Below are 26363 nucleotides of genomic sequence, written 5' to 3'. Positions count from 1 at the left end.
ACCCTTAACAAGAGGAAAGTAACCACTGAACAATTACATTGCAGTAGTTAACCCCTTGAGTGAGAAAGAATTGTTTGTTAATCTCAGTAACTCAGGGTTGTAGTTAGGAAAAGTAAGAATTTTTAAGAAATGTGAATTTTATAATGTAGTGCTTCCCTTTTTATTTATTTTTTTATTTTCTTGTTCCTTGATAGATTACACTACACTAGTTTTTAAATATTAAACTTAGCCGGTGAATATATAAATAGCTGACGTCTCCGACGGCCCGACAGATTCCAAAAAACTCACGAGCGATCGCCATGAAGATAGCGGGTGTGCCCACCAGCGCCGACTATCGGCCAGATACCGCATATACTTCTCAACCACTCCAGTTCTTCTCTGTCGGTGTCACCGACAACATTGGTTCCGCTCGCTCTAGACCTCGAGTTTTCTACCGAATTGGTGAAGTACTTGGTTTTGGTTTTATTGCTTTCGCCGTGTTGGATTATTCAATACTATCTTCAAAAGAAATGCTTTTGAAGGAGAGGAAAAGTTTTTTGCCCTTGCTTTTTTAATCTCGCTCTGGTTTTTCCATAGAGAAAAGATGGCCGACCCTTCCCTCAGTGTACGGAAGTGTGTTAAAGGCTTTTAGTAATTATTTTATCACTTTATAAATTATTGTTGATATTTATAGAGTTACCTCTATATATTTTATATCTCACCCGCCTTTATTAGGCCTCTTCGATTAGCTTTCCATTTATACTAAACATCGAGATAAATTTTATGTTTTTGTTTATATGCGGCCTTTACCTATTCTTTGTAGGCAGTCCTAACTTGGAAAACGAAGTTAAACAACGTTGAGCCCATTCAACTTTTATTTTTGTTTAGATTAAAACAGTTGCTCTGTAAGAGTGATGAGATGAATATTTTTAGAAAATATTTTAAGAAATTTATTCTTTGAATAGTCTTCGTGCTGTTTTTCAAAGATGAACTAACGTTTGGTTTATTTATGCTACGCAGTTTGCGCTCTATCGTTACGATAGAGAAAGAGAGAATCACAGTTTCACTTTGCAGAAAGAGTAAATCTATTTTGACGTTTTGTTCATTCTTCTTTCAAACTGAAGTTTTTTAGATACTAATTTAAAGGAACATGTTAATTTTCAATTTCTGAGTCCTTTCAGTTTTTTCCTTTAGTCAAATAACCTGTTATTGACGAAGGGTGAGTGGGCCATTCTCTTGTGAGTGACAAGAGAGAGAGAGAGAGAAAGAGAGAACGATCCGATCTTTATTCTAGTCCCAAGTCTCTGTACAAGGAGTTTGGGAGCGAGTAACGTTGTTCTCGATTCAGTTTTTTACTCTCGTCCCAAGTCTCTGTACGGGGAGAGAGGATAAAACGTTTTAGTTTTTATTCTCGTCCCAAGGCACTGTACGGTGAGAGATTGAAAACGTAGTCCTTAGTGAACTAGTGTTTAGTCTCATCCCCAGTTACTGATCTTTTTAACTTTATATATTTCCGTTTTATTCGATATATATGTATATGTTTATTGATTTTTGCATGTGTGTTTCATTTTGTACTAATGTGCTTACATTATACGACTCTTTTCGCAATTCTAACCTTTTGATTTAAGGGAGAATTGCGTGCTTCAGGTAGAAATCAGTTTTATTCATGTCTAATGTGAAATTATTAAAAAATGCGATATCAGTGAAGTAAGTGCAAAAAACATGTTCTGTGTTGCGGAGGGTTCGTTTGTTCGTGCTTGTCACTTGCCTAGTCCGAGACCTCTTTCAGGCTCCCCTGCACCAGGGAGAAGGAATGTCGTAGGACCTAAGGGAGTGAGGAGTGTAAACCAATGAACAGACGTTCCCTCAAAGGTATCAGACGTTGCTCGTCAGGCACGTCCTTGCCATAAGACAGGAGAGACGAAGTTTCTCCTCGTCTTCCGATGATTCGTCTCTTTAAAAGCCTGGGCGTAAAGTTTCGAGACGGTGAAACGTTTATTAGTTTCTTCAGAACAAGTTCAACGTCCTAGATGTAGTCATCATGAGAGTCCCGTTCATAGCGATGACGTTCATGTACAGACGTTTCTGCCACAGACTCGACGTGACGTTGAGCGGTAGACACCGTAGACACAACGTGACGTCGAGTGTCAGTCACCGTAGTCACGATATAGCATCGATCAGCAGTCACCGCTGTTACTACATGACGTTTGAACGTCAGCCACCGCAGTCACAGGTTGATCCGAAGTTAAGTGTTTTGCAAGATATGCTGTTAAAGCTTTCTTCTTTAATAGAAGCTTTCGATCCTGTTCCTGTGCGAAAGGATCCTTTGCTTTTTGTACGTCACGGTTCTGGGATACGTGATTTGGGTCTTCAACCTTCTAGACGAGCTTTGTTACGCCACGCTGACGTTATCCCTAGTGACAGCTTTGCTGTTAAACGAGATGCGGAGCATAAATCTCGATGTAACTTTGATCGCTTTGAACGTCAGCCACCGCAGTCACAGCGGGACGTTGAGCTGCAGACACCGCAGACACGACGTGACGTTGAGCGGTAGACACCGTAGACATGACGTGACGTCGAGGGTCAGTCATCGTAGTCACGATATAGCATCGAACAGCAGTCACCGCTGTTACTACGGGACGTTTGAACGTCAGTTACTTCTGTCACGACGTGTAGTAGAATAACATTCTCTGCAGTCACAACGTGACATCGACCCTCCAACTTTAACTTCTGTTCATATACAAGTTGATGTAGCCTGTCAGGCTTTTCCTTCACGTCATTCTGAATATAAATCTCCTTCTCGCAAGACTTTAGATTTATCAGATGATGTGCCTTCTGAAGAAGTTGATGACCCCCTTTCAACTAATGTACCTTTGGGGAGTCATTCAGAAGAGGAGTAACCTAGGGTGGTCCAACAATCCCTTGTATTTTATTTATGAATTTCTTTAGTGAAATTTTGTCCTACTTGTTTTGTAACGGCTGCTCCGCCGTCTGAGTTTACTCTTGGCATGACTTTCTTCGACTCCTACATTTACGAAGTCAGTTCTCTCTTGTTCTTCCAAGAGGGCCATGCTCTTTCTGGGAGACTGGTTGGAATCCAGGAGAAGTTTAGGAAAGTTTGCTTTTGCTTTTCCTCCTTCTTAATTAGCTTCTCGCTCGGGCGTCCGGTGTGACACAGGAGAAGCTCGAGGAGAAGTTCTCGGCTTGGGAGTATCTGCCTCTGCCCAGGGAGACTTCTCAAGCCTAGTGGACTCTCCTCGTCGTCTAGCCATGAGACGCTCCAAGATTTTATGGTCTGCTTCAGAGCTAGACCATCTCCTGTTAGGAGTTTTTTCGAGCGTTTGAAGTTTTTATTTGTTGGATTGGTCCCTGGGAGCCTTAAGTAAGAAGGTCTCTCCAGCTGTCAATGTATTGCTGTACAATTATGTCATGCTTGAACAAGGCTATCAGGGAGGGCTCCAATGATCTGACAGCCACGTTCACTGCAGGAACAAGGCTATCAGGGATGGCTCCAATGATCTGGCAGCCACGTTCACTGCAGGAGTACTTAAGATGTAAGTGCGCTCAATGTGTTCATTGTCAAGACAAAGTTCATGATGAAGACTACCAAATCTGTCTTGGCAGCAGTAAGGGAAGGCGACTGGATGGTCTCTCTCGACCTTCAGGATGCATACTTCCACATCCCGATTCATCCAAACTTTCAACAACATCTGAGGTTTGTGGACGGGAAAGTAATGTACCAATTTCGAGCACTGTGCTTCGGCCTCTTTCCTGCTCCTCTTGTTTTTACAAGGCCCTTGCAAAATGTTGTAAGCTTTCTACATTTTTTGAGGATTCAGAGCCTCCCTTTATTTTGACGACTGGCTAATCAGGGCGTCGTCATTAAATCGCTGTCTGGAGAGCCTCTAATGGACATTAGACCTAACCAAGGAGCTAGGTCTCATAGTGAACGTAGAGAAGTCGTAACTTACAGTACTCCATCCCAGACTATTCTTTATTTGGGAATGGAGATACAGTGTCGGATTTTTCGGGCCTTTTCGTCTCCCACAAGAATGGAACAAGCTCTGTTAAAAGTCCGTCACTTGCAAGAGAAAAACAGTTGCTCTGTAAGAGTTTGAACGAGCCTCGTGAGAACTCTTTCATCGCTGGAGTAGTTTATCTCTCTGGGGAGACTCAACCTTTGCCCTCTCCAATTTCACCTAAACCATTGGAACAAGGAGAAGGGCTTAGAGAGTATCTCTTTCCCAATCTCCAACTCAGTCTAGACATGTCTGACTTGGTGGGACAGCAACATCAGACTTCGAGAAGGTCTTTCTCTTGCGGTCAAGAACCCAAACCAAGTGTTGTATTCAGATGCATCGGATTTGGGTTAGGGAGCTCCACTGGACAGTCTGGAATGCTCGGGTCTTTGGTCCGCGGATCAGAAGGAACTCCATTTAAGGCAAGTAACATCTCTCTTTTGACGAGATTTGTGCAAGGAAAAATGAATGTCTTGGCGGACTGCCTCAACAGAAGAGGACAAGTCATCTCCATGGAGTGGACGTTGCACAAGACTGTGTGCGAGAAGCTATGGATGACATGGGGTCAACCCACCATAGATCTTTCTGCGACTTCACTGACAAAGAGGATCTCGACTTACTGCTTTCCAGTTCCAGATCCAGAGGCAGCTCACATAGACGCTTTCCTGCTGGACTGGTCTCACCTGGACGTTTATGCCTTTCCACCTTTCAAGATCCTAAACAAGGTGCTGCAGAAGTTCACCTCTCACGAAGGGACCAGGTGGACGTTGGTTGCTCCACTCTGGCCCGCGAGAGAGTGGTTCACAGAGGTACTTCTATGGCTGGTAGACGTTCCAAGAAGTCTGCCGTTGCGGATGGATCTCTTGCGACAGCCTCGCGTAAAGAGATTTCATCAAAGTCTCCCCACGCTTCGTCTAAATGCCTTCAGACTATCGAAAGACTCTCTTGAGCTCGAGGGTTTTCGAAGGAGGCAGCTAGAGCGATCGCGAGGGCTAGAAGATCCTCTACCATCAGGATCTATCAGTCGAAATGGGAGGTATTTAGAGACTGGTGCAAGTCCTCCTCTATTTCCTCTTCCAAGTGCCTCTGTAGCGCAGATTGCGGATTTTCTGCTTTATCTGAGAAACGGTCGCTCCCTCTCTGCATCCACCATTAAAGGCTACAGAAGCATGTTAGCTTCTGTTTTCAGGCATAGGGGTTTGGATCTTTCTAATAACAAAGATCTCCAAGACCTGCTTAAGTCTTTCGAGACTTCCAAGGAGCGTCATATTTCGACTCCTGCTTGGAACTTGGACGTGGTCCTACAGTTCCTTATGTCAGACAGGTTTGAACCATTAAATTCAGCCTCCCTGAAGGATCTTACCCTCAAGACACTTTTTTTGGTGAGCTTGGCTTCAGCTAAAAGGGTTAGTGAGATACATGCTTTTAGCAAGAACATCAGCTTCTCCACTAATAAAGCAGTATGCACTCTTCAACTTGGTTTTTTGGCCAAGAATGAACTTCCGTCTCGTCCTTGGCCTAAATCATTTGAAATCACCAGTCTTTCTGAGATTGTGGGGAATGAAGTTGAAAGAGTGCTGTGCCCCGTTAGAGCTCTTAAATTTTATTTATCCAGAACTAAACCGCTACGAGGTTGTTCAGAGGCTTTATGGTGCTCCGTTAAAGAGCCCTCTTTGCCCATGTCTAAGAATGCGTGGTCTTATTTTATTAGACTTTTGATTCGGGAGGCACACACATTTAAGTGAAAAGGATCGTAATTTACTTAAAGTCAAGGCTCATGAAGTTAGAGCGATAGCAACTTCAGTAGCGTTTAAGCAAAATAGATCCATTAAAAGTATTATGGACGCGATCTTTTGGAGAGGCAAGTTGGTATTCGCTTCATATTACTTGAAAGATGTCCAGACTCTTTATGAGGACTGCTACACACTGGGACCATTCGTAGCAGCGAGTGCAGTAGTGGGTGAAGGCTCTACCACTACATTCCCTTAATCCCAATATCCTTTTAATCTACTCTTGAAATTTTTAATCTTATTTTGGGTTGTACGGGAGACTAAGAAGTCTTTCGCAATATTTTTGATTTGGCGGGTGGTCAAAATGTTGTTTCTTGAGAGCGCCCAGATTAAGGGTATTGATGAGGTCCTGTTATAGGGGTGTTCGCCCTGGATATAACAGCTCCTGGGAGTCTTTCAGCATCCTGAGAGGATGGCTGGGCTTCGTGAGGAAAGCGGACTAATGAGGCAGAGTAATCATCAGAGTCAGCTTCCTTACCAGGTACCTATACTTAAGTTTGTTTTTATGAAATATTTGTCAAAAACTCTTGAGCATATACGCCTTTATTGTTATAATACTGGTCTCTACCCACCACCATGGGTGTGAATCAGCTATTTATATATTCACCGGCTAAGTTTAATATTTAAAAATGATATTTTCATTATAAAATAAATTTTTGAATATACTTACCCGGTGAATATATAATATTAAAGGCCCTCCCTTCCTCCCCGATAGAGACCCTGCGGACTGAGAAGAACTGGAGTGGTTGAGAAGTATATGCGGTATCTGGCCGATAGTCGGCGCTGGTGGGCACACCCGCTACCTTCATGGCGATCGCTCGCGAGTTTTTTGGAATCTGTCGGGCCGTCGGAGACGTCAGCTATTTATATATTCATCGGGTAAGTATATTCAAAAATTTATTTTATAATGAAAATATCATTTTTTCTCTATTTGGGTCATACCTCTCCCTTTATTATAGTTTAATATACTCTGGTCAACTTATCAGTGATTGGTTTGTCAAATGCTTTATAACAATCACTTTTAGCATCCTGGAGCTTTTCCACTTTTCAGCTCATCTTTCTAATAGCATTCTCTGACATCTTTAAATGCCAAAATTTCAGCTTGAAGTAATGGATGTCATATAGTGAAAGGAATGCTGTCAATATTTTTCTTTTTTATCTTTGTTTGAAACTTCTGTGGTCTGCAATATTTCATGACTTGATGTTGCACTGATGAGCCACATGAGTAAAGCCTCAATTGTTTAAAGTCAAAGTGCCAGCTAATAGCATAAACAGGAGGATTTGGACATTTTAGCCAATTATGAATTTATCAACATATCCGAGATTGACATTTCCACGTAATCCGATCTACGAAGGTTTCTGCATTGATCAGGAAGAAGGAGAAGTACCTGATCCTTTGTGTAGGCACCCCAGTCCACTTTTATATACAGTATATTTCATTCCAGTCACTTGTTCCACTTCTGGAAAGCCATCTTGCTGTCCAACCTCTTTCAACTTTTATATTTCATAGTGCAAAATAGAGGTTTCCCCTTAGATGCACCTTTTCACTGAATGACTTCCATGGCCCTAGCACCAGGCCATATGGCCCAGATTCCAGAAATCAAATGCACTATTGAAAAGAAGACCATGGAAATCATCACACCCCCAATTGACAATGGTTAAAAAAAAAAAAAAAAAAAAAAAAAACAGGACCTTAGGAAAGGATGTACTCTAATCCCTCTTTAGTTTAACTTTGAAGTGGCCTAATTGGTAACGTCCCTGACTGGGGTTACAGTCCCGCTAAAACATGTTAGTTCCTTGAGTGGCTGCAACCTCACCATCCTTGTGAGCAAAGGATGGGGCTTTTGGGAGAGCCAATAGGTCATCAACAGCCATTGCTTGTCCCTCCCTGGTCCTAGCTTGGATGGAGAGGTGGCTTGGGTGCGGATCATATATATATTTATATGGTCAGTCTGTAGAGAATTGTTCTGCTTGCTAGGGCAGTGTCACTGTCCCTTGCCTCTACCATTCATGAGCGACCTTTAAACCTCTTACATACATACATATACCAAAGGCACTTCCCCCAATTTTGGGGGGTAGCCGACATCAACAAATGAAACAAAACAAAAAAAGGGGACCTCTACTCTCTACGTTCCTCCAGCCTAACCAGGGACTCAACCGAGTTCAGCTGGTACTGCTAGGGTGCCACAGCCCAACCTCCCACATTATCCACCACAGATGAAGCTTCATAATGCTGAATCCCCTACTGCTGCTACCTCCGCAGTCATCTAAGGCATCGGAGGAAGCAGCAGGGCCTACCGGAACTACGTCACAATCGCTCGCCATTCATTTTTATTTCTAGCACGCTCTCTTGCCTCTCACATCTATCCTCCTATCACCCAGAGCTTTCTTCACACCATCCATCCACCCAAACCTTGGCCTTCCTCTTGTACTTCTCCCATCAACTCTTGCATTCATCACCTTCTTTAGCAGACAGCCATTTTCCATTCTCTCAACATGGCCAAACCACCTCAACACATTCATATCCACTCTAGCCGCTAACTCATTTCTTACACCCGTTCTCTCCCTCACCACTTCGTTCCTAACCCTATCTACTCGAGATACACCAGTCATACTCCTTAGACACTTCATCTCAAACACATTCAATTTCTGTCTCTCCATCACTTTCATTCCCCACAACTCCGATCCATACATAACAGTTGGTACAATCACTTTCTCATATAGAACTCTCTTTACATTCATGCCCAACCCTCTATTTTTTACTACTCCCTTAACTGCCCCCAACACTTTGCAACCTTCATTCACTCTCTGACGTACATCTGCTTCCACTCCACCATTTGCTGCAACAACAGACCCCAAGTACTTAAACTGATCCACCTCCTCAAGTAACTCTCCATTCAACATGACATTCAACCTTGCACCACCTTCCCTTCTCGTACATCTCATAACCTTACTCTTACCCACATAAACTCTCAACTTCCTTCTCTCACACACCCTTCCAAATTCTGTCACTAGTCGGTCAAGCTTCTCTTCTGTGTCTGCTACCAGTACAGTATCATCCGCGACAACAACTGATTTACCTCCCATTCATGGTCATTCTCGCCTACCAGTTTTAATCCTCGTAATTGTACAATATTCATTCCAAGAATCCTGATGCTGCCTACTTTTAAGATCAAGAAATTGTTGCAGGGGAGATTCATAGTGATAACTGAGAATTTTGCTGCATATTTCTGCATCAGATTTTGTGCTAAAGAAAACAGTAAGGTGGATTTCCATCATAGTTTTCAGTTTTCGCAATTGATATACCGATCTTGTAGCATTTTGGGATAAGACTATAACTTTTTGTTTTATAATTTCATCTCTCCTGAGTACTTTTATGCCAATGTAACCATTTTTCAACAATCTTCTTTTCTTCTTTCCCACCGTTATCCATACGTTAATGGGTCTGTTGCCTGATGTGCCCTCTCCAATGCCTTCTATGAATGCCCCAAGATAAATCAAATTGTTTAATAGTGCTCTGTAGAGACATGTATAAGTAAAACTGTTACTCCAAGGAAATATGATGGTGCTAGAAGCCATATATCTAAGTTTAGGAATAAGAATAAATTGTTTGCACTAACTTCATAGGAGTCTCCTGAAAGAAATGACAGCTGAATCAATGCTTGTTAAAAGAACTAGATTTTATAAATATTTTGAATATCCAAAATTCAGAAATGTTTTCTGCCCATCCCAGTTATTGGAGCACATGTGTGACATGTAGACAATTCAGCTATAAGAGTATCTACCATATCCACTTGTTAAAGCAAAAGTGAAAGTAAGAAGTTATTATGTATGAAATACTGTATCAAGGCTTCAAAATTTTGAGCTTTCCTTAAATCATGAAAAAAGGGAAAGTAGTGTTAAGGATTTACTATAAATTTTGCCCTTTCGCAGACATCTTCTTGTCAATCCAAAAGATCGCCGTGTTGTCGTCGTTGAGAATGTGTTAAGCCCCTCCAAAATTCGCAATACCATCGCTAAGGTTCTCTTCAGGCATTATGAGGTATGTTAGAATTACTAGCTTCCATTTATTTTGATAACATTGAAACTGGTGTAAACATCAACTTAGCCACTGAATCCAATCAAGGTTAATGAATAATATGCACTTTGGATTTTTCTCATCTTTTTGTATAAAATTATGACTATTGAATATTAGTTATACAGTACTGGTCATGTTTTGTTGAAAGTGAACATCAGCAAAGTAAGAAAAAAAAATCTAAATTCTTTGTTAGAATGTATCCAAATGTACCCATAAAATTTTAGAACTGTTTTTTCAGGTTTAGTAAAAATCAATAAGCTAGTTGTTCATGTTGAATGGGCCCTTAATAAACTATGATTGGTCATAACCGTGTCAAATTGGTCAAATAGTTTTTCTCATTATTGACACAGAACTGCAATTGCAATATAGTAATGCATTTTTAAATATTTAACTTAGCCGGTGAATATATAATAGCTGCAACTCTGCGGCTCGACAGAAAACACACTCAAAAAACTCGCGAGCGATCGCTATGAAGGTTGCGGGTGTGCCCACCAGCGCCAACTGTCGGCCAGATACCACTCTTGCATGTAAACAAACCCTTCAATTCTTCTCTGTCGACGTTGACGACAAGACGTATTCATACTCGCTGTAGAACCTGGAGTTTTCTCAACTTATTTGGTGAAGTACTTCATTTTGGTTTGAGCTTTCGCAGTGCAGGTGTTTTTCCTCAACATAAACTCTTGAACTCTTTATTGAATCAGATTATTTGTTGATGACTTGGATTGTTTTTGGAATTTTCTTTGACTAATTCAAAATGGCTGACCCTTCTCAAGTACCTAGATTTCGAAAGTGTAATGCTAGGGACTGTAATAGGCGTCTTCCAAAGGCTTCTCTCGACCCACATACTGTTTGTTCCAATTGTCGGGGTAAAACCTGTCAATTGGGAGATCGGTGTGAGGAATGCGTGGGCCTTTCGGAATTCGATTGGCTCGAATACGATAAATATGCACGTAGACTAGAGAGAGATAGGGTAAGGAGGAGTTCATCTAGGTCTGTAGATTTTTCCTCTCCACATGCCCCTGAACCTAATCCTTCCCCTGTAGTGGTTGTTCCTAACCCCCCTTCTAGCACTCAGGAACCATCTATGCAAGACATGTTACGTGCTATTCATGCCTTGGGGGAAAGAGTTGAAGCGTTAGCAACTGATCGTAATCAACTCATGGCTGACGTGAAGGAACTTAAGTGTCATAGTGCCACGGCGGAAAGTGGGAAAGTGATTAGTGCGCAAAGTGTTGTGAACAGTGTTGCGACCGAGGGTTCGTCTGTTCGTGCCTGTCGTTCACCTAGTCCGGGACCTCTTGCAAGCTCCCAAGCCCAGGGGAGAAGTAATGTCGTACGACTTATGGGTTCGAGAGGCCTTGATCAGCGAACAGACGTTCCCTCTATGGTATCAGGCGTATCTCACCAAGATCGCCCCTACCATAAGACGAGAGGGCCCATTTTTTCCTCGTCTTCCGAAGGCTTTTCACGCAAGAAACCGTGGAGCAAGGTTTCTAGGCCTCTTAAACGGAAGTCGGTCCCTTCAGGACAGGTCCAACATCCTGGATGTAGTCAGTGGGACAGTTCGGACCCGTTGCAGTCATCGGATGACTGCTCGCCGCCTAAGCAAGGCAAAGTTGTGCCGTCTCAGACGCTAACCCCGTCGGTTACCGCACCCATTCCCGTGGACCCAAAATGGGTTATACTGCAGGACATGCAGTCTAAGCTTGCGTCCCTTATGGAAGACTACAATGCCGATAAGGTTTCCGTTGAGCCTAGCCGTTTATCTCATAGAGATCCTGGCCTTCAGCCACCCAAACGTTCTTTTGTGCGTCCTGTTGACGCTGGTGTAGCCAATTCACGTCAAGCAGTTGGGGTAGAACCACACTCGATGCGATCTCGTGTGGATTTTCAGCCGCATTTGGACGTTAGGCAACTTGCTGATGCGCCTGGTGACGTTCAGGACGTTCGCCAACCATCGGAGTTGACTTGTTTTGACGCTGAGCGTCAACTTCCGCAACCTAGAGTTGTTTTGACTGCTCAGACTAGGCGGTCTAAGCAGTCTCGGGTGGACGCTGTGCGTCCTCACGCACCTGTTGTTGTTGACAGTTCCCAGACTGTCAAGCAGTTACAGGACGCTGCGTCCTGGTCCGCCACTTATGCACCAGTGCGGGTGGACGCTGCGTGTCAAGCATTGCCAACCCCTTTGCTTGTTTCTCATCAGTTGTCAGATGAGGAACTTTCGGATGAGGACGTTGCTGACCCTCAGCCTGAGGATCATCCTTCAGATATTGATAAACCAAGAGCAGTTCCGCCATCTATGGACTTTAAGAAAGTCATGCTCATTTTTAAAGAGTTGTTTCCCGAACACTTTGTCTCTGTTGCTCCTCGTTCGCCGCCGTCTGAGTTTGTTTTAGGCGTACCTGCTGACATGCCAGCCTTTACAAAACTTGTACTCTCTCGCTCGTCCAAGAGAGCTTTACGGCTTTTAGGCGATTGGTTGGAAACCAAGAGGAGTTTAGGGAAGACGGCCTTTGCCTTCCCCCCATCTAAACTCTCGTCTAGATCGAGCGTCTGGTATGCCACGGGAGAAGTTCTCGGCTTGGGAGTCCCTGCCTCTGCCCAGGGCGACTTCTCAAGCCTTGTAGACTCTCCCCGCCGCCTAGCCATGAGACGCTCGAAGATTAGTTGGTCATCCTCGGACCTTGACCATCTACTGAAAGGCATTTTTAGAGCTTTTGAAGTTTTCAACTTCCTTGACTGGTGTTTGGGAGCCTTAAGTAGGAAAATCTCATCAGCTGATAGAGATGTCTCCTTACTCATTATGTCCTGCATGGATAAAGCCATCCGCGACGGATCCAATGAGCTCTCCTCCTCGTTTACTTCAGGAGTCCTTAAGAAGCGAGAGTCTCTTTGCTCTTTTCTGTCGGCAGGAGTTACTCCCTGTCAAAGATCTGAGCTACTCTTTGCCCCCTTATCGAAGTTTTTGTTCCCTGAACTTTTGGTTAAGGACATAGCTTTGTCACTCGTGCAGAAGGACACCCATGACTTGGTAGCGTCCTCTGCTCGCAAAGGGACTCCTTCGACTTCCTTTTCTGCTAGGCCAAGGATAGACACTCCAGCGTCTAGGTTTATTCCGCCCTTTCGTGGCAGAGCTCCCAGCAGGGGAAGTACTCGTGCCGAAGGAAAGAGAGGAAAGAGGAAAGGAGCCAAGTCCTCACGTGGCAGAGTCTGACTGCCCGCAGCTTCAGACAGCAGTAGGTGCCAGACTCAAGAACTTCTGGCGAGCCTGGGAGAAGAGAGGCGCAGACCAACAGTCTGTGAGGTTGCTCAGAGAGGGGTACAAAATTCCATTTGTACACAAACCTCCTCTAGCGACTTCCCCCATCGATCTCTCTCCCAATTACCGAGAGGAATCAAAGAGACAAGCCCTGAAACTAGAAGTGTCTCTTTTGCTAGAGAAGGGAGCGGTGGTCAAAGTCTCGGACCTTCAATCACCGGGGTTTTACAACCGCCTCTTCCTAGTACCGAAGAAGACAGGAGGTTGGAGACCGGTGCTAGACGTCAGTACTCTGAACGTCTTTGTCACGAAGACAAAGTTCACCATGGAGACCACGAAATCAGTCTTAGCAGCGGTCAGAAAGGGAGACTGGATGGTCTCTCTCGACCTAAGAGACGCATACTTCTACATCCCCATTCACTCAGATTCCCAACCTTTTCTGAGGTTTGTTTTCGACAATGTGGTGTACCAGTTTCGGGCCCTGTGCTTTGGCCTAAGTCCTGCTCCTCTCGTGTTTACGAGGCTTATGAGGAATGTGGCAAAATTCCTCCATTTATCGGGAATCCGAGCCTCCCTTTACTTGGACCACTGGCTTCTCAGAGCCTCGTCCAGTCATCGCTGTCTGAAGGATCTCAATTGGACATTGGATCTGACCAAGGAATTGGGACTTTTGGTCAACATGGAAAAGTCACAGCTGATTCCATCCCAAACTATACTGTATTTAGGGATGGAGATTCGCAGTCCAGTTTTTCGGGCTTTTCCGTCTGCCCCCCGAATAGATCAAGCCCTGCTCGTAATCCAACGGATGTTGAAGAGAGAACGTTGCTCAGTCAGGAATTGGATGAGTCTAGTAGGAACTCTATCATCCCTGGAGCAGTTTGTCTCGCTAGGAAGGCTACACCTCCGACCTCTCCAGTTCCATCTAGCTTTTCACTGGAAAAAGGACAAGACGCTAGAGGCGGTCTCAATCCCGATTTCCGAAACAGTAAAGGCATGCCTGAATTGGTGGAAAGACAATATCAGTCTACGAGAGGGACTTCCCCTAGCAGTTCTGAAACCAAACCACGTGCTATTCTCAGACGCATCGGATTTGGGTTGGGGTGCGACCCTGGACGGTCGGGAATGCTCAGGTCTGTGGACCTCAAGTCAGAGGAGCTTGCACATCAACGGCAAGGAGCTTTTGGCAGTCCACCTGGCCTTGATGAACTTCGAGAGTCTCCTTCGAAGCAAAGTGGTGGAGATCAACTCGGACAATACCACAGCCTTGGCTTACATTTCCAAGCAAGGAGGCACCCACTCCCTGACACTGTACAAGATCGCAAGGGACCTGCTCATTTGGTCAAGAGATCGAGGCATCTCCCTGGTAACGAGGTTTATCCAGGGCGACTTGAACGTCTTAGCAGATTGCCTCAGTCGGAAGGGTCAGGTAATTCCTACAGAATGGACCCTCCACAAGGACGTGTGCAAGAGGCTTTGGGCGACTTGGGGTCAACCCACCATAGACCTCTTTGCAACCTCGATGACCAAGAGGCTTCCAATCTATTGCTCTCCAGTCCCAGACCCAGCAGCAATACATATAGATGCTTTTCTCCTAGATTGGTCTCACCTAGACCTATATGCATTCCCACCATTCAAGATTGTCAACAAGGTACTGCAGAAATTCGCCTCTCACGAAGGGACAAGGTTGACGTTAGTTGCTCCCCTCTGGCCCGCGAGAGAATGGTTCACCGAGGTACTTCGATGGCTGGTAGACTTTCCAAGAAGTCTTCCTCTAAGAGTAGACCTGTTACGTCAGCCCCACGTAAAGAAGGTACACCAAGGCCTCCACGCTCTTCGTCTGACTGCCTTCAGACTATCGAAAGACTCTCTAGACCTAGAGGATTTTCGAAGGAGGCAGCCAGTGCGATTGCAAGAGCGAGGAGAGCTTCTACTATTAGAGTTTACCAATCGAAGTGGGAAATCTTCCGAGACTGGTGCAAGTCAGTATCTGTATCCTCGTCCAGTACCTCTGTAGCCCAAATCGCTGATTTTCTCTTATACCTGAGAAGGGTTCGCTCCCTGTCAGCTTCCACGATCAAGGGCTACAGGAGCATGTTGGCTTCGGTCTTCCGGCATAGAGGCTTAGATCTTTCCAACAATAAAGATCTACAAGATCTCCTTAAGTCTTTTGAGACTTCTAAGGAACGTTGTTTGGCTACTCCTGGATGGAACTTAGACGTGGTCCTAAGGTTCCTCATGTCAGACAGGTTTGAGCCTTTACATTCAGCCTCCCTGAAGGATCTCACTCTTAAGACTCTTTTCCTGGTGTGCTTGGCCTCGGCTAAAAGAGTCAGTGAGCTTCATGCCTTCAGCAAGAACATCGGTTTTTCGACAGAAAAAGCCACTTGTTCTCTTCAACTTGGTTTCCTGGCCAAGAATGAACTGCCTTCTCGTCCTTGGCCTAAATCTTTTGATATTCCTAGCTTATCAGAGATCGTAGGCAACGAACTAGAGAGAGTATTATGTCCCGTTAGAGCTCTTAAGTTCTATTTAGCTCATACTAAGCCTTTACGAGGTAAATCTGAAGCGTTATGGTGTTCGGTTAAGAAACCATCCTTACCTATGTCAAAGAATGCTTTGTCATATTTTATCAGATTTTTAATACGAGAAGCCCATTCCCACTTGAGTGAGGAAGACCGATCTTTGCTTAAGGTTAAGACGCACGAGATTAGAGCTATAGCAACCTCCGTGGCCTTCAAGCAAAATAGATCTCTGCAAAGTATCATGGACGCGACCTTTTGGAGAAGCAAGTCAGTGTTCGCGTCATTTTACTTGAAAGATGTCCAGACTCTTTATGAGGACTGCTACACACTGGGTCCATTCGTAGCAGCGAGTGCAGTAGTGGGTGAGGGTTCTACCACTACACTTCCCTAATTCCAATATCCTTTTTAATCTGTCTCTTGAAATGTTTTTAATATTGTTTTATGGGTTGTTCGGAAGGCTAAGAAGCCTTTCGCATCCTGGTTGATTTGGCGGGTGGTCAAAGTCATTTCTTGAGAGCGCCCAGATTAGGGGTTTGATGAGGTCCTGTTGTATGGGTTGCAGCCCTTGATACTTCAGCTCCTGGGAGTCTGTCAGCATCCTAAGAGGATCGCTGGGCTTCGTGAGGAAGACAGACTTACAAGGCAGAGTAATCGTCTAAGTCAACTTCCTTACCAGGTACCTATATATTTTGGTTTTGTTATATTGATAACTGTCAAAAAAACTCTTAGCTTATACGCTGTAAACTTAATTAACTCTGGTCTCTACCCACCGCCTTGGGTGTGAATCGGCTATTATATATTCACCGGCTAAGTTAAATATTTAAAAATGATATTTTAATTATAAACTAAATTTTTGAATATACTTACCCGGTGAATATATAAATTAAAGACCCTCCCTTCCTCCCCAATAGAGACGCAGCGGGACGAGAAGAATTGAAGGGTTTGTTTACATGCAAGAGTGGTATCTGGCCGACAGTTGGCGCTGGTGGGCACACCCGCAACCTTCATAGCAATCGCTCACGAGTTTTTTGAGTGTGTTTTTTGTCGAGCCGCAGAGTTGCAGCTATTATATATTCACCGGGTAAGTATATTCAAAAATTTATTTTTATAAAATATAATTTTTATTGCAAAAAAAATTTTAAATAAAAAATTGAAGATTAAGAACTTAATCCTTTTCATTGGGTTATGGCATCCCGTAATGTTATACATCACTGTATTACGATTAATCTCACTAATGGGTATTTTGTCATTCAAGAAATTAGTAACTTAAGTGCTGTATTTCAGCCATTTCTGTGATTGCACAGAAAGAGTCAATGTAAATGAGAGTAAATTGAAAAGCTCATATGTTTATTTATAGAACTTTTGCTATGCAAAGGTACAGTGTGTTATTGAATTATTACTCAATCCAGAAAGCCATAAATGGAGCAACTGATATAGAGTATATTATTGTTATTATTATTACAAGCTAATCTACAACCCTAGTTGGTAAAGCAGGATGCTATAATCCCAAGGTCTCCAACAGGGAAAAATAACCCAGTGAGGAAAAGAAACAAGGAAATAAATAAACTACAAGAGAAGTAATGAGCAATAAAAATAAGATATTTTAAGAACAGCAACAACAATAAATTGGATCTTTCTTATATATAAAAACTTCAAGAGGAAAAGAAACAAGATAGAATAGCATGTCTAGGTGAACCTCAAGCAAGAGAACTTTAATCCAAAAGAGTGAAAGGCCATGGTACTGATGCTATGGCACTACCCAAGACAAGAGAACAGTGGTTTGATTTTGGAGTGTCCTTCTAGAAGAGCTACTTACCATAGCTAAAGAGTCTCCTCTACCCTTACTAAGAGAAAAGTAGTCATATATCTTTTGGTGTAAAATCACAGGAATTTGTAGCACATAAGAGTGAAGCAATTGTGAAACTAGAAAGCTATGAAAATGTAATGCAGAACACATATGAATTTTGTAATTCAGTATAATTAAGGAAGTCAGTGTTTAGTGAATGTGAAATGGGGAAGCACATTTATTTCATCGCCATAAACTTTTTTTACTTCAACTCATTCGTTTACAACACAAGGAAGGGATTATTTAGTTTGTCAAAGGTATTGCAGTTAATGAAGTAGAAAAAGTGCATTTTTATTACAGTAATCAGAAGAGCCACTCTAAACATAAGTGACATATGCTTAGAAGAAATGCACATTGTAAAAAACTCGGAGTGTAGATCAGATTACATTAGATAGGTCAAAATACCAATACTGTACCTGAGAGGTCTTCTGGTGCTGTTCTAGGGTGCCTGATTAACATGTGACCCTTAGTTGAGTTTGTGATTCTATTATTAAAACTGACACTGTTCATAGGAATAATATAATTTATGTGTTAACCTGGACCTGATTGTTATGTTTTCAGAAACTGACTGATTGAGTGTAGAGGTTTGTCATTAAGAATGTTGTAAAAGGCTTTAATTGATGAAAAACCATAATTAAAATTCCCAATTTCTTTTCTTTTCTTTTCTTTTCAAAGGTTTTGTCTCTGTTATATGTTCCACTACAAATTGCATCACTCATGACTCTTGGAATTACTACTGGACTTGTCCTAGATTTGGGTTATCAAGAGGCTACACTTATTCCTGTATATGAAAATGTGATTATACTGAATGCCTGGCAGTCACTCCCCTTGGGGGGAAAAGCTATTCATAGGTACGTATCATGTTATATTGGAAGAAATTTTTAAACTAAAATAGTATTGTTCCTACACAAATAAAAACCCTCGTCCTTTAATATGAGTTTGTTTTAGCTAGGATGGAGGCGGCTGTTAAAGCTCCTAACAAGGTGTCAGTGGTTGTTATTGGCGGGTGGAGGTGAAGCCATGCCTCCTCGTCAGCATACTGATTGAGAAGCCAATTTGTTTTCAGCGACATCAAAGTGCAGATGTACTCTCGACACCTTCAATTGGCTGTTTTAATCTTTTGTTTTGTTCTAGATAATTGTTGGCAGTTCGTTGTATGTAAGGGAGAATAAGGAAGAAAAGTTTTGCAGTTTCCCGTTCCTTATCCTCTCGCATGTCTCATCTGTGTGCGCATGCTCCTGGCCTCATTTATTTATGCACGTCTTCATCTGTTTGTGCGAGCGCAATCATGAGTTTTCCTAAGCATGCCCTCGTGCTCCTACAGGAGCGATTCCTCACCTTTTCGTGCTCGCTCTCTCGTGCAGTTGCACGTACCCATGAGCTCCCTCTTGTGCACACACCCTTTTATAGCAAAACTCCTTCACCTCTACAGTCACCCTCTTCTGAGGGCTCACATTCGTCTTCTAGTAAGGCAAGAAACTTGATAGTTCTACATTCGCCAGTGTGTTTTGTGATTCGAGAGAATGCATACTGGGAATATTCCTGCTGCAAAGATACATATTGGTATGTGGTAAAGGTGCTTACACACAGGTTACCAGTGCTCTTTTTTCCTAAGAATGAGTGTGTGCATTACCAGTTGGAATGAGGGCCATGCTCTTCTCCCTTTCCTGCATGATTAAACAATTGCTATTGGGAACAGACATCAGCACGCATTGCTTTGCATCTGAAGTTGGGCTCTTACTGGATGCAATGGCCTTCGATTGAATGCTGCTGCTTCACCTGAAGGGGAAGATATTTTAAGTATATGGGATCAATGTAGCTGTGCTTCTCCAATAATCCCTGAGTACCTGAGGACGGTATGTACCTAGAGAAGAGGTGCGTACGAAGATTATACCCAGAACAGAGTGGTTTGAGAGGCAAGTGCACATACACCTGTTTCTAACACTTGATCTGATATGAAATTGAGCTCTTTGTTTTCTCAAATGGGAGGAAAGGCCCCTCACCAACCCGAGTAAATTGGACACTGCATGTTTGCAATGACAACTTCCTGTAGAATATGTTTTGGTACGAAGTTTAAGTGTTCACTTTGCTTTCACTGAACTGCTGATATTTGCCTTATTCTAGCTCTTCCATTACATGATGCGGGAGAAGAGGATCCCATAACCATTCTCATAATTTGTATGGATTATGAGGTCTTACCCTCACAAGCGGCAAGCTTTCCTTGTACCATGTCCCATTCGTGTTTCATCTTTATGGTAATGATCTGATTGTATTCTTCTCCATGAAGAGGTTGTGTCACTCTTATTCTCTATGATTGACGTTTACCATGGGATTGGCTGTAAACCACGATCAGGAAATTTACCATCAATTACATTGATCGTGTACCACAATCGTGAACCTTACAATGGTTACCGCAATCTGGAGCCTTAAGATTAGTTATTGTGATAGGGACCCTTACGTTTGGTTACTGTGACCGAGAACCACATGATTTTTAACAGCGATGGAAACTTACACTTATGCTTCAAGTGTTTTTAAATCTTGAAGTCACCAGAAGACTAATTCATCTTTTCCTGTTACCAGTTCCTTCTTAGTGACCCTACCACCGCGTTCGGGGACCTTATGATCGGCTATCCCAATAGGGAACCTTGAGGTTGGTTAACATCATCGGGAACCACGTGATGTAAAACAACAATCAAAATTTACACTCGTGTTTCAATTGTTCGTCAACTTCAAGTCACCAAGGAACTAGTTCACCTGTTCTTCCCAGTTTGCCTACTGCCGAAGAGGAGGAGGAAGAAATCCCCGAAGCACAGGACGACCGATCAAACAGTCTCTCTAGACTTCACCTGATTCCTCTGCGTGGCTTTGTTGGAGGAGCAGCACTGTACTAAAACCTAACCCCTTGGAAGGTTTTTCATATGAGGGACTGTACAGGAGTTCGTGCTCCTACTACCAGTACTTTGTTCGTACAAGACCGAGAACGAGTGTTGCTGATCAAGACATTGGCAGTCGCCTTCGTCTCTCCTCTGCTCTGCGACATTCCTAAGACAATTCTGTGACACCATCCTGCAAGATCTCCCACCTTGCTGGTAAATTCTAATCTTGTTATCCACTCGCTTAGTATTTGCTAATTTTTTATAACGTGGAAACCTTAAATTTGACACCAAATCTCTTCACTGCAAAAAACATCAAAGAACACGAGTCAAAACATGAAATTTCAAATTAGGCAAATTTTTTAAAATATAAACCCATTACATATTGTGTGAATTTTTATATCTTAGCCCCACTGATATTTGGAAGTTCATGGATTAGGCAGTGTGTGGGAGAATTTTATACCTACACGGGGTTTAAATGTAAGTAATGTATGTGTATGGAATTTAAGAACAAAACTAACTTTTTATCTTTAATTCTGGCTTGACCAGTATGTTTAGCTTAAATGATTCACCTTTGATGATTTACATATATTTTTTCAATTTTACTTTTCTGTATTAGAATTTTCCTGTGGTTTTCAGTTCACTGTGTGAAATTCTGTTGGACCGGGGTTTGGTTGTTGGCGAGGATGGCAAAGAACAAAGACTAAATGCTGCTGTAGAGAAGCTTCCAGAGAAAATATTGGAAGATATTAAAGGTATGTATGATTATCTTCAAGAATGATTGCTCCAGTAATTTTTTTTCTAATTATTATGATAAAGGTTTAATAATTGATCAAATGAAATATAAAAATAGAGAGGTTTTATTAAAATGACTTATAATATATAGACACCGGATATATTAAGTTAGTACGGTAGGTTGAAAGAACATGGTGGTTTAAGAGATTTTCAGTAGCTTTCTAAGAAAAAAAAAAAGTATGCTGTACTGTATATACTTGTGTATCATGAATTTTTTGAGGCATTATTTTTTAGCATGATAGTAGATGCTAACTCCTATACTTGGGATTTTCAGGTACAGGATTTATGAAAATCTGTAGCCTAAAGATACCAATAATATTATCTAGGCTATGTTGTTTTGCCTATCTTAAAAACATAATTGCTTGGTGCACAAATATTCTTTAAACATATCCAGCTCTTAGTGTTAAGTGTTTTATTCGCAACTGCACATTGTCTTTTCATACCATGTTTACATCCTATACCAAATTTCTCCATGGCCTGCATGTTGCTGCTTTCTTAAGCTCTAACTACAACCTGCAACTTAAATTTTCCGTAAACTCTCTGGTTGACTTTTTTCCAGTGTGTTGAATAAGAAATAAACCTGTTTTTGTATTTTATTAATGAAATTTACAGGTGAGTACAAAGTTTAACAAGAAGATAGAAGTAGCGGAACTTTAAACTATATCATGATGATTCCATAAGAATCATTTGTTCCAACACAAATACAAACCATCATCTTTTAATAGGAGCTGGAACGGTCGTGTAAACTTTTAACGAGGTAAACATAGTTACCTGTTGGTTGGCAGGTAACTATAGAGCAACCGTCACTTTAACTTCTACTGTCGGACAGTACTGACATACTTCTCAGCGTCCTCATCCGGCTGTTTTAATCTTTTGTTTTTTCTTTCACATGGAATAAATGTGTTGCCAGACTTACTGTACTTTTGAGGGATATTAATGGAAAAAGTCAAGAATATATAGTACAGTATTTCTTGTTGACTTTAATTGAGATAGTTTTCAGTGCTACCTATTGGTATCCAACATATTTGTTTATATCTGTTGCTGTTCTATCCCGTGTGTGTGTGGCCTCACAATAATAATGTGAACTAAGAAGTTAGGGGTCATAAGGTTTTGCTGGTGCTCTGTCCGAGGCACAGCCTGCTACTGACTGAGTGTGAAGGGAAAGGCACTACCTTTTTCCTATTCTTCAGTGTCTTTCCGTAACAGCACCACCCTTCTCCTTTTCATGTGTATTTCTGTAAGGGCACCACCCTTCTCCTCTTCTTCATTATCTTTCTGTAAGCGCACCACCCTTCTTCAGTGTCTTTCCATAAGGGCGCCACCCTTCTTCAGTGTCTTTCTGTAGGAGTGTCACCCTATTTTTCTTCAGTGTTTTTCCTTAAGGGCGCCACCCTTCTTTTCTTCATTGTATTTCTGACCCAAGGAAGCTGCTGAGAGCGCATCTACTGGTTGTGCTGTTGTGGCTCTTGTACCAAGAGATTGTCATCATCGGCCTGCACAATTATCGTAGAAGACTAAGTTCTTCCTTCTCCTTTGCCTCATCTTTACTGGTGTCTTCACTGGAACTTCTAGGAGAAGGACTTAGAGAAGTCCAGTAGGTCCGATCAATAGGAGTTGCGTTACCGTTTCTCTCCCTGTGGGAGAGACTGCACTCATCACTCATACAAAACTAAGCTCATGCAGTGCCAGTCCAGACAAAGGCCCCACCTTTTTTCCCCAATTCCTGGATGATTTTGTTTTGTCTGTTCCTGTACCTTCTTTCTATCCTGTTGCATAGCCTTCGCGCTACCAGAAGATGACAGCTGTTTCGTACAGATCTACTAGAGATGAAGGAGTGTTCATATCATTTATAAGTATTGAGAGCTCTTTATGTTTAAAGTTTCTACATATTTAGTAATGTATACTAAATTAAAAATGGAGTAATTGCTCAAAAGTATCCATAAAATATACAATTCACAAATAGTGACACTTTTGAGTAATTACTTCATTTTTAATTTAATATATATTTTGAATATATATCAAATGCACACTGGCATCATGAACTTCTGTTTGGTTGACTATGTTGACGATGTCAGTTCCAGATCGTTTAGTGAAAAAACTAGGCTAGTTTTTTATAATTCTCTAGTTTTTTATAATTTTAACTTTTTTCACATGTGGTGCATTGTTTTAAATTATGAGATAGTAATAGAGGAAAACAATAGCTTTGCATAATTTCCAGTACGTGTATATGGAGAACATAGTCTTGTAAACAAATACCGTGTCACATTTATTATGTTTCTTTAGTTTAATTGTGCAGTAGCACTTTAATTTACGAGTTTAATTTATTCTGGAAACAACCTCGCAAACTAAAATGCCTGTCGTAAAAACATTTTTCCCATAAGAAATAATGGAGATTCAATCAATGCATTCTACACATCCATAAATACCATACAATTTACTCTGATTTTAAAGGTTTGTTGTGCTGATAACAGTTTATAACCCCTAACATCAGGATTGAATACAAATTAATAATTCATGATAGAAAGAATAGAAATACTGTATTGACATTAACTTGAGGCGAGTTAGGGATAGAGTGATAGAGATACAAGAGAAGGTGGAGCAGCTACTGTCTGGAGGGAGAATCTCCCTCCATGAGAACTTTATCATGGGTTCTCTCGCTTGAACGACATTCACTATCGCTAACTGAATCACTTAATTTACGAATTCTGAAAACTTTGTCATCTTTTTTTATTGTCTTACATTCAGTTTTGACATGGAACCTACCCAAAGACAACTGTTCTTTCCATTTCTTTGAAGTGGCATAGAAATGTGATATAGCATTCTTGGTAAATAGATTTTCTTCTCACTTATTTGAAGCTTTATCTCAATGATGTACTCCTACAAAATTTTGTAAGTTTTCCCTCATTCTTAACATTGCGCTTGAGGTTTGTCACTCTGTCACTCCTCCTCCTCCTCAATTGAAATTTCTCAACATTCTCTAGGTGCAGCACCATTTGCAGCTCCAATATCACTGCTTTTACACAAGAAATATTTTTGGGTAATTGTATCACATGATGAGAAAACAAACATATCAAAATTGTGAACACCTTGCCTTTAATTCGTCAAAGGAATTGATATATTTTTTTTCTTGAGAATTATAACTTTACCATGCGGAGATGTTGCAGTACAATTGTATAGTTTTGGCAGCTTGGCCGTACTCATACCGTGCTCTCTCTCTCTCTCTCTCTCTCTCTCTCTCTCTCTCTCTCTCTCTCTCTCTCTCTCTCTCTCTCTCTCTCTCTCTCTCTCTCTCTCTCTCTCTCTCTCTCTCTTTTATTTAGAGTTATGTTTTATGATGTCTCTTTGCGCAGCTATGGAAGTCTCTCTCTCTCTCTCTCTCTCTCTCTCTCTCTCTCTCTCTCTCTCTCTCTCTCTCTCTCTCTCTCTCTCTCTCTCATATCAACGGTCTTAATTAATCATCTTGGGGGTCACTGTTACAATACAGTACTGTTAACTTTACAACACAGCACAAAATGTTTATAAGATGATCAATAACGATCACAACTTGACAAAGAACGCACGGTCACAATTGCACAAAGCAGCTCTAAAGAGGGGCATACGAGATAGTGGTACTACTAATTTTACTCGCATAGGGAATAGTTAGGCTCTGAACAGGCAGTGGGGTTGCAAGTTGATGTGAATCAAAATGGGGTAAAAAGCCTGTGAACAGTGCATGGGTGGCATATGGGCACCTCGTGACTGCATTTTGCACATCGTGGAATAGTCTCGCTGGTACTGTCCGAAAAATTGCCATACAGCGCAAAAATTTTTCCGCCACCCAATTCAGATATGAATACTTATGCAGTATTCCAATTTGCTTGTTTTCAAAGTTACTCATAACCCAAGGCACTACTGTATATTGTGTTTGACAAGTGGTACTTATTTCATAAAATTTTTTTATGGTAGTGGCTAGTAGTGAAATGTCACGTCTTTCCCCTGGCCACATTATAGGGCATGGCTTAGGCCTCCGAGGATCATATTTTGCCCACAGACTGTGCAGTGGAATCATCTTAATGCAGTTTTTTCTTTTTTCCTTTTGTTTTAGACTAGCTCAAGGAATTTATAACTAGTTGACAAGCAAAGATTGGGCCATAGAGAATAAGATGATTTCCAAAAGTATTTGTTGAATGTTGACTGGCAGTCAAGACTTCTTAAGATAATTACCATAGATGGGTCCAGTGGCGAATTATCTTCTTGTAGAAGCCAATCTTATTATTTTGATTACAGTACGGATATAACCAGTTGTTATGATTTGCAAACATTCTGCATAAACTATAGAAACTGACTTGGTTAGATTATATTAGGATTTTTCATAGTACATTCCATCTTACTATGTACTGTATGTAGAAAAATGTGACCTGTTCAACAACAATTTTTTTTATCCTATTCTTTTCATGAGAATGATGCTTTACTGTAATTGAAAACTATTTTTGAGGTTTTAATTACCCCATTGTCATTTTCTCTTTGTAAATGCACTGTAACAAAGCCTATTCATTTTATTTTAGTGAGAACCTGCTTTGTCACCACAATGGAACGAAGCAAACGTTTGCAGAACAACAAATATGACAGGTCCCTGGAGCCTCCACCTCCGCCTCCAAGTGTGTCGTATCCTATGTCTGGTGATCGAATCATTACTATCCCAGGCACTGTACGAGAGCTGACCACAGAATTACTTTTTGAACAAGATGAAGATCGACTTAGCATTCCATGTATGATTTTGAATTCTTTGCTACAGGTTAGTACCCTTATATTATTATTATTATTATTATTATTATTATTATTATTATTATTACTGTACTTGCTAAGCTATAACCCTAGTTGGAAAAGCAGGTTGCTATAATCCCAGGGGCTCCAACAGGGAAAATAGCCCAGTGAGGAAAGGAAAAAGGTAAAAATAAAATATTGTAAGAGTAACATCATTAAAATAGATTTTTCAATATTAAACTTAGCCGTTGATCATATAGCTGTCAGCTCTGCTGCCCGACAGAAAAACCTAAGGACAAAATACGCCAGCGATCGCTATACAGGTAGGGGGTGTTCATCAACAGCGCCATCTGTCGAGCAGGTACTCAAGTACTCCCAGTAAACACAGAACCAATTTTCTCTCTGTCGTGCCACTGGCAAGACCTACTAAATACGCTGTTGCTTTCTGGATTGATTTTC

At 41.7% G+C, this 26363-nt stretch overlaps 1 protein-coding gene across 1 annotated transcript in view; it reads left to right on the top strand.

The window, feature by feature from the left end:
• Positions 1-26363, top strand: part of Arp10 (Actin-related protein 10) — a 47862-nt gene that overhangs the window by 6908 nt on the left and 14591 nt on the right. The window contains exons 3-6 of the mRNA XM_068375707.1: positions 9722-9830; positions 18169-18344; positions 21006-21121; positions 25706-25935. Of these exons, the coding sequence (XP_068231808.1) occupies positions 9722-9830; positions 18169-18344; positions 21006-21121; positions 25706-25935 (631 nt within the window). The remainder of the gene's footprint in view (positions 1-9721; positions 9831-18168; positions 18345-21005; positions 21122-25705; positions 25936-26363) is intronic.

This window comes from Palaemon carinicauda, chromosome 6, assembly GCF_036898095.1.
Source record: "Palaemon carinicauda isolate YSFRI2023 chromosome 6, ASM3689809v2, whole genome shotgun sequence".
Taxonomy (NCBI): domain Eukaryota; kingdom Metazoa; phylum Arthropoda; class Malacostraca; order Decapoda; family Palaemonidae; genus Palaemon; species Palaemon carinicauda.
The sequence above is the reverse complement of the archived record's forward strand: the minus strand, read 5'-3'. Positions and strand labels throughout refer to the sequence as shown.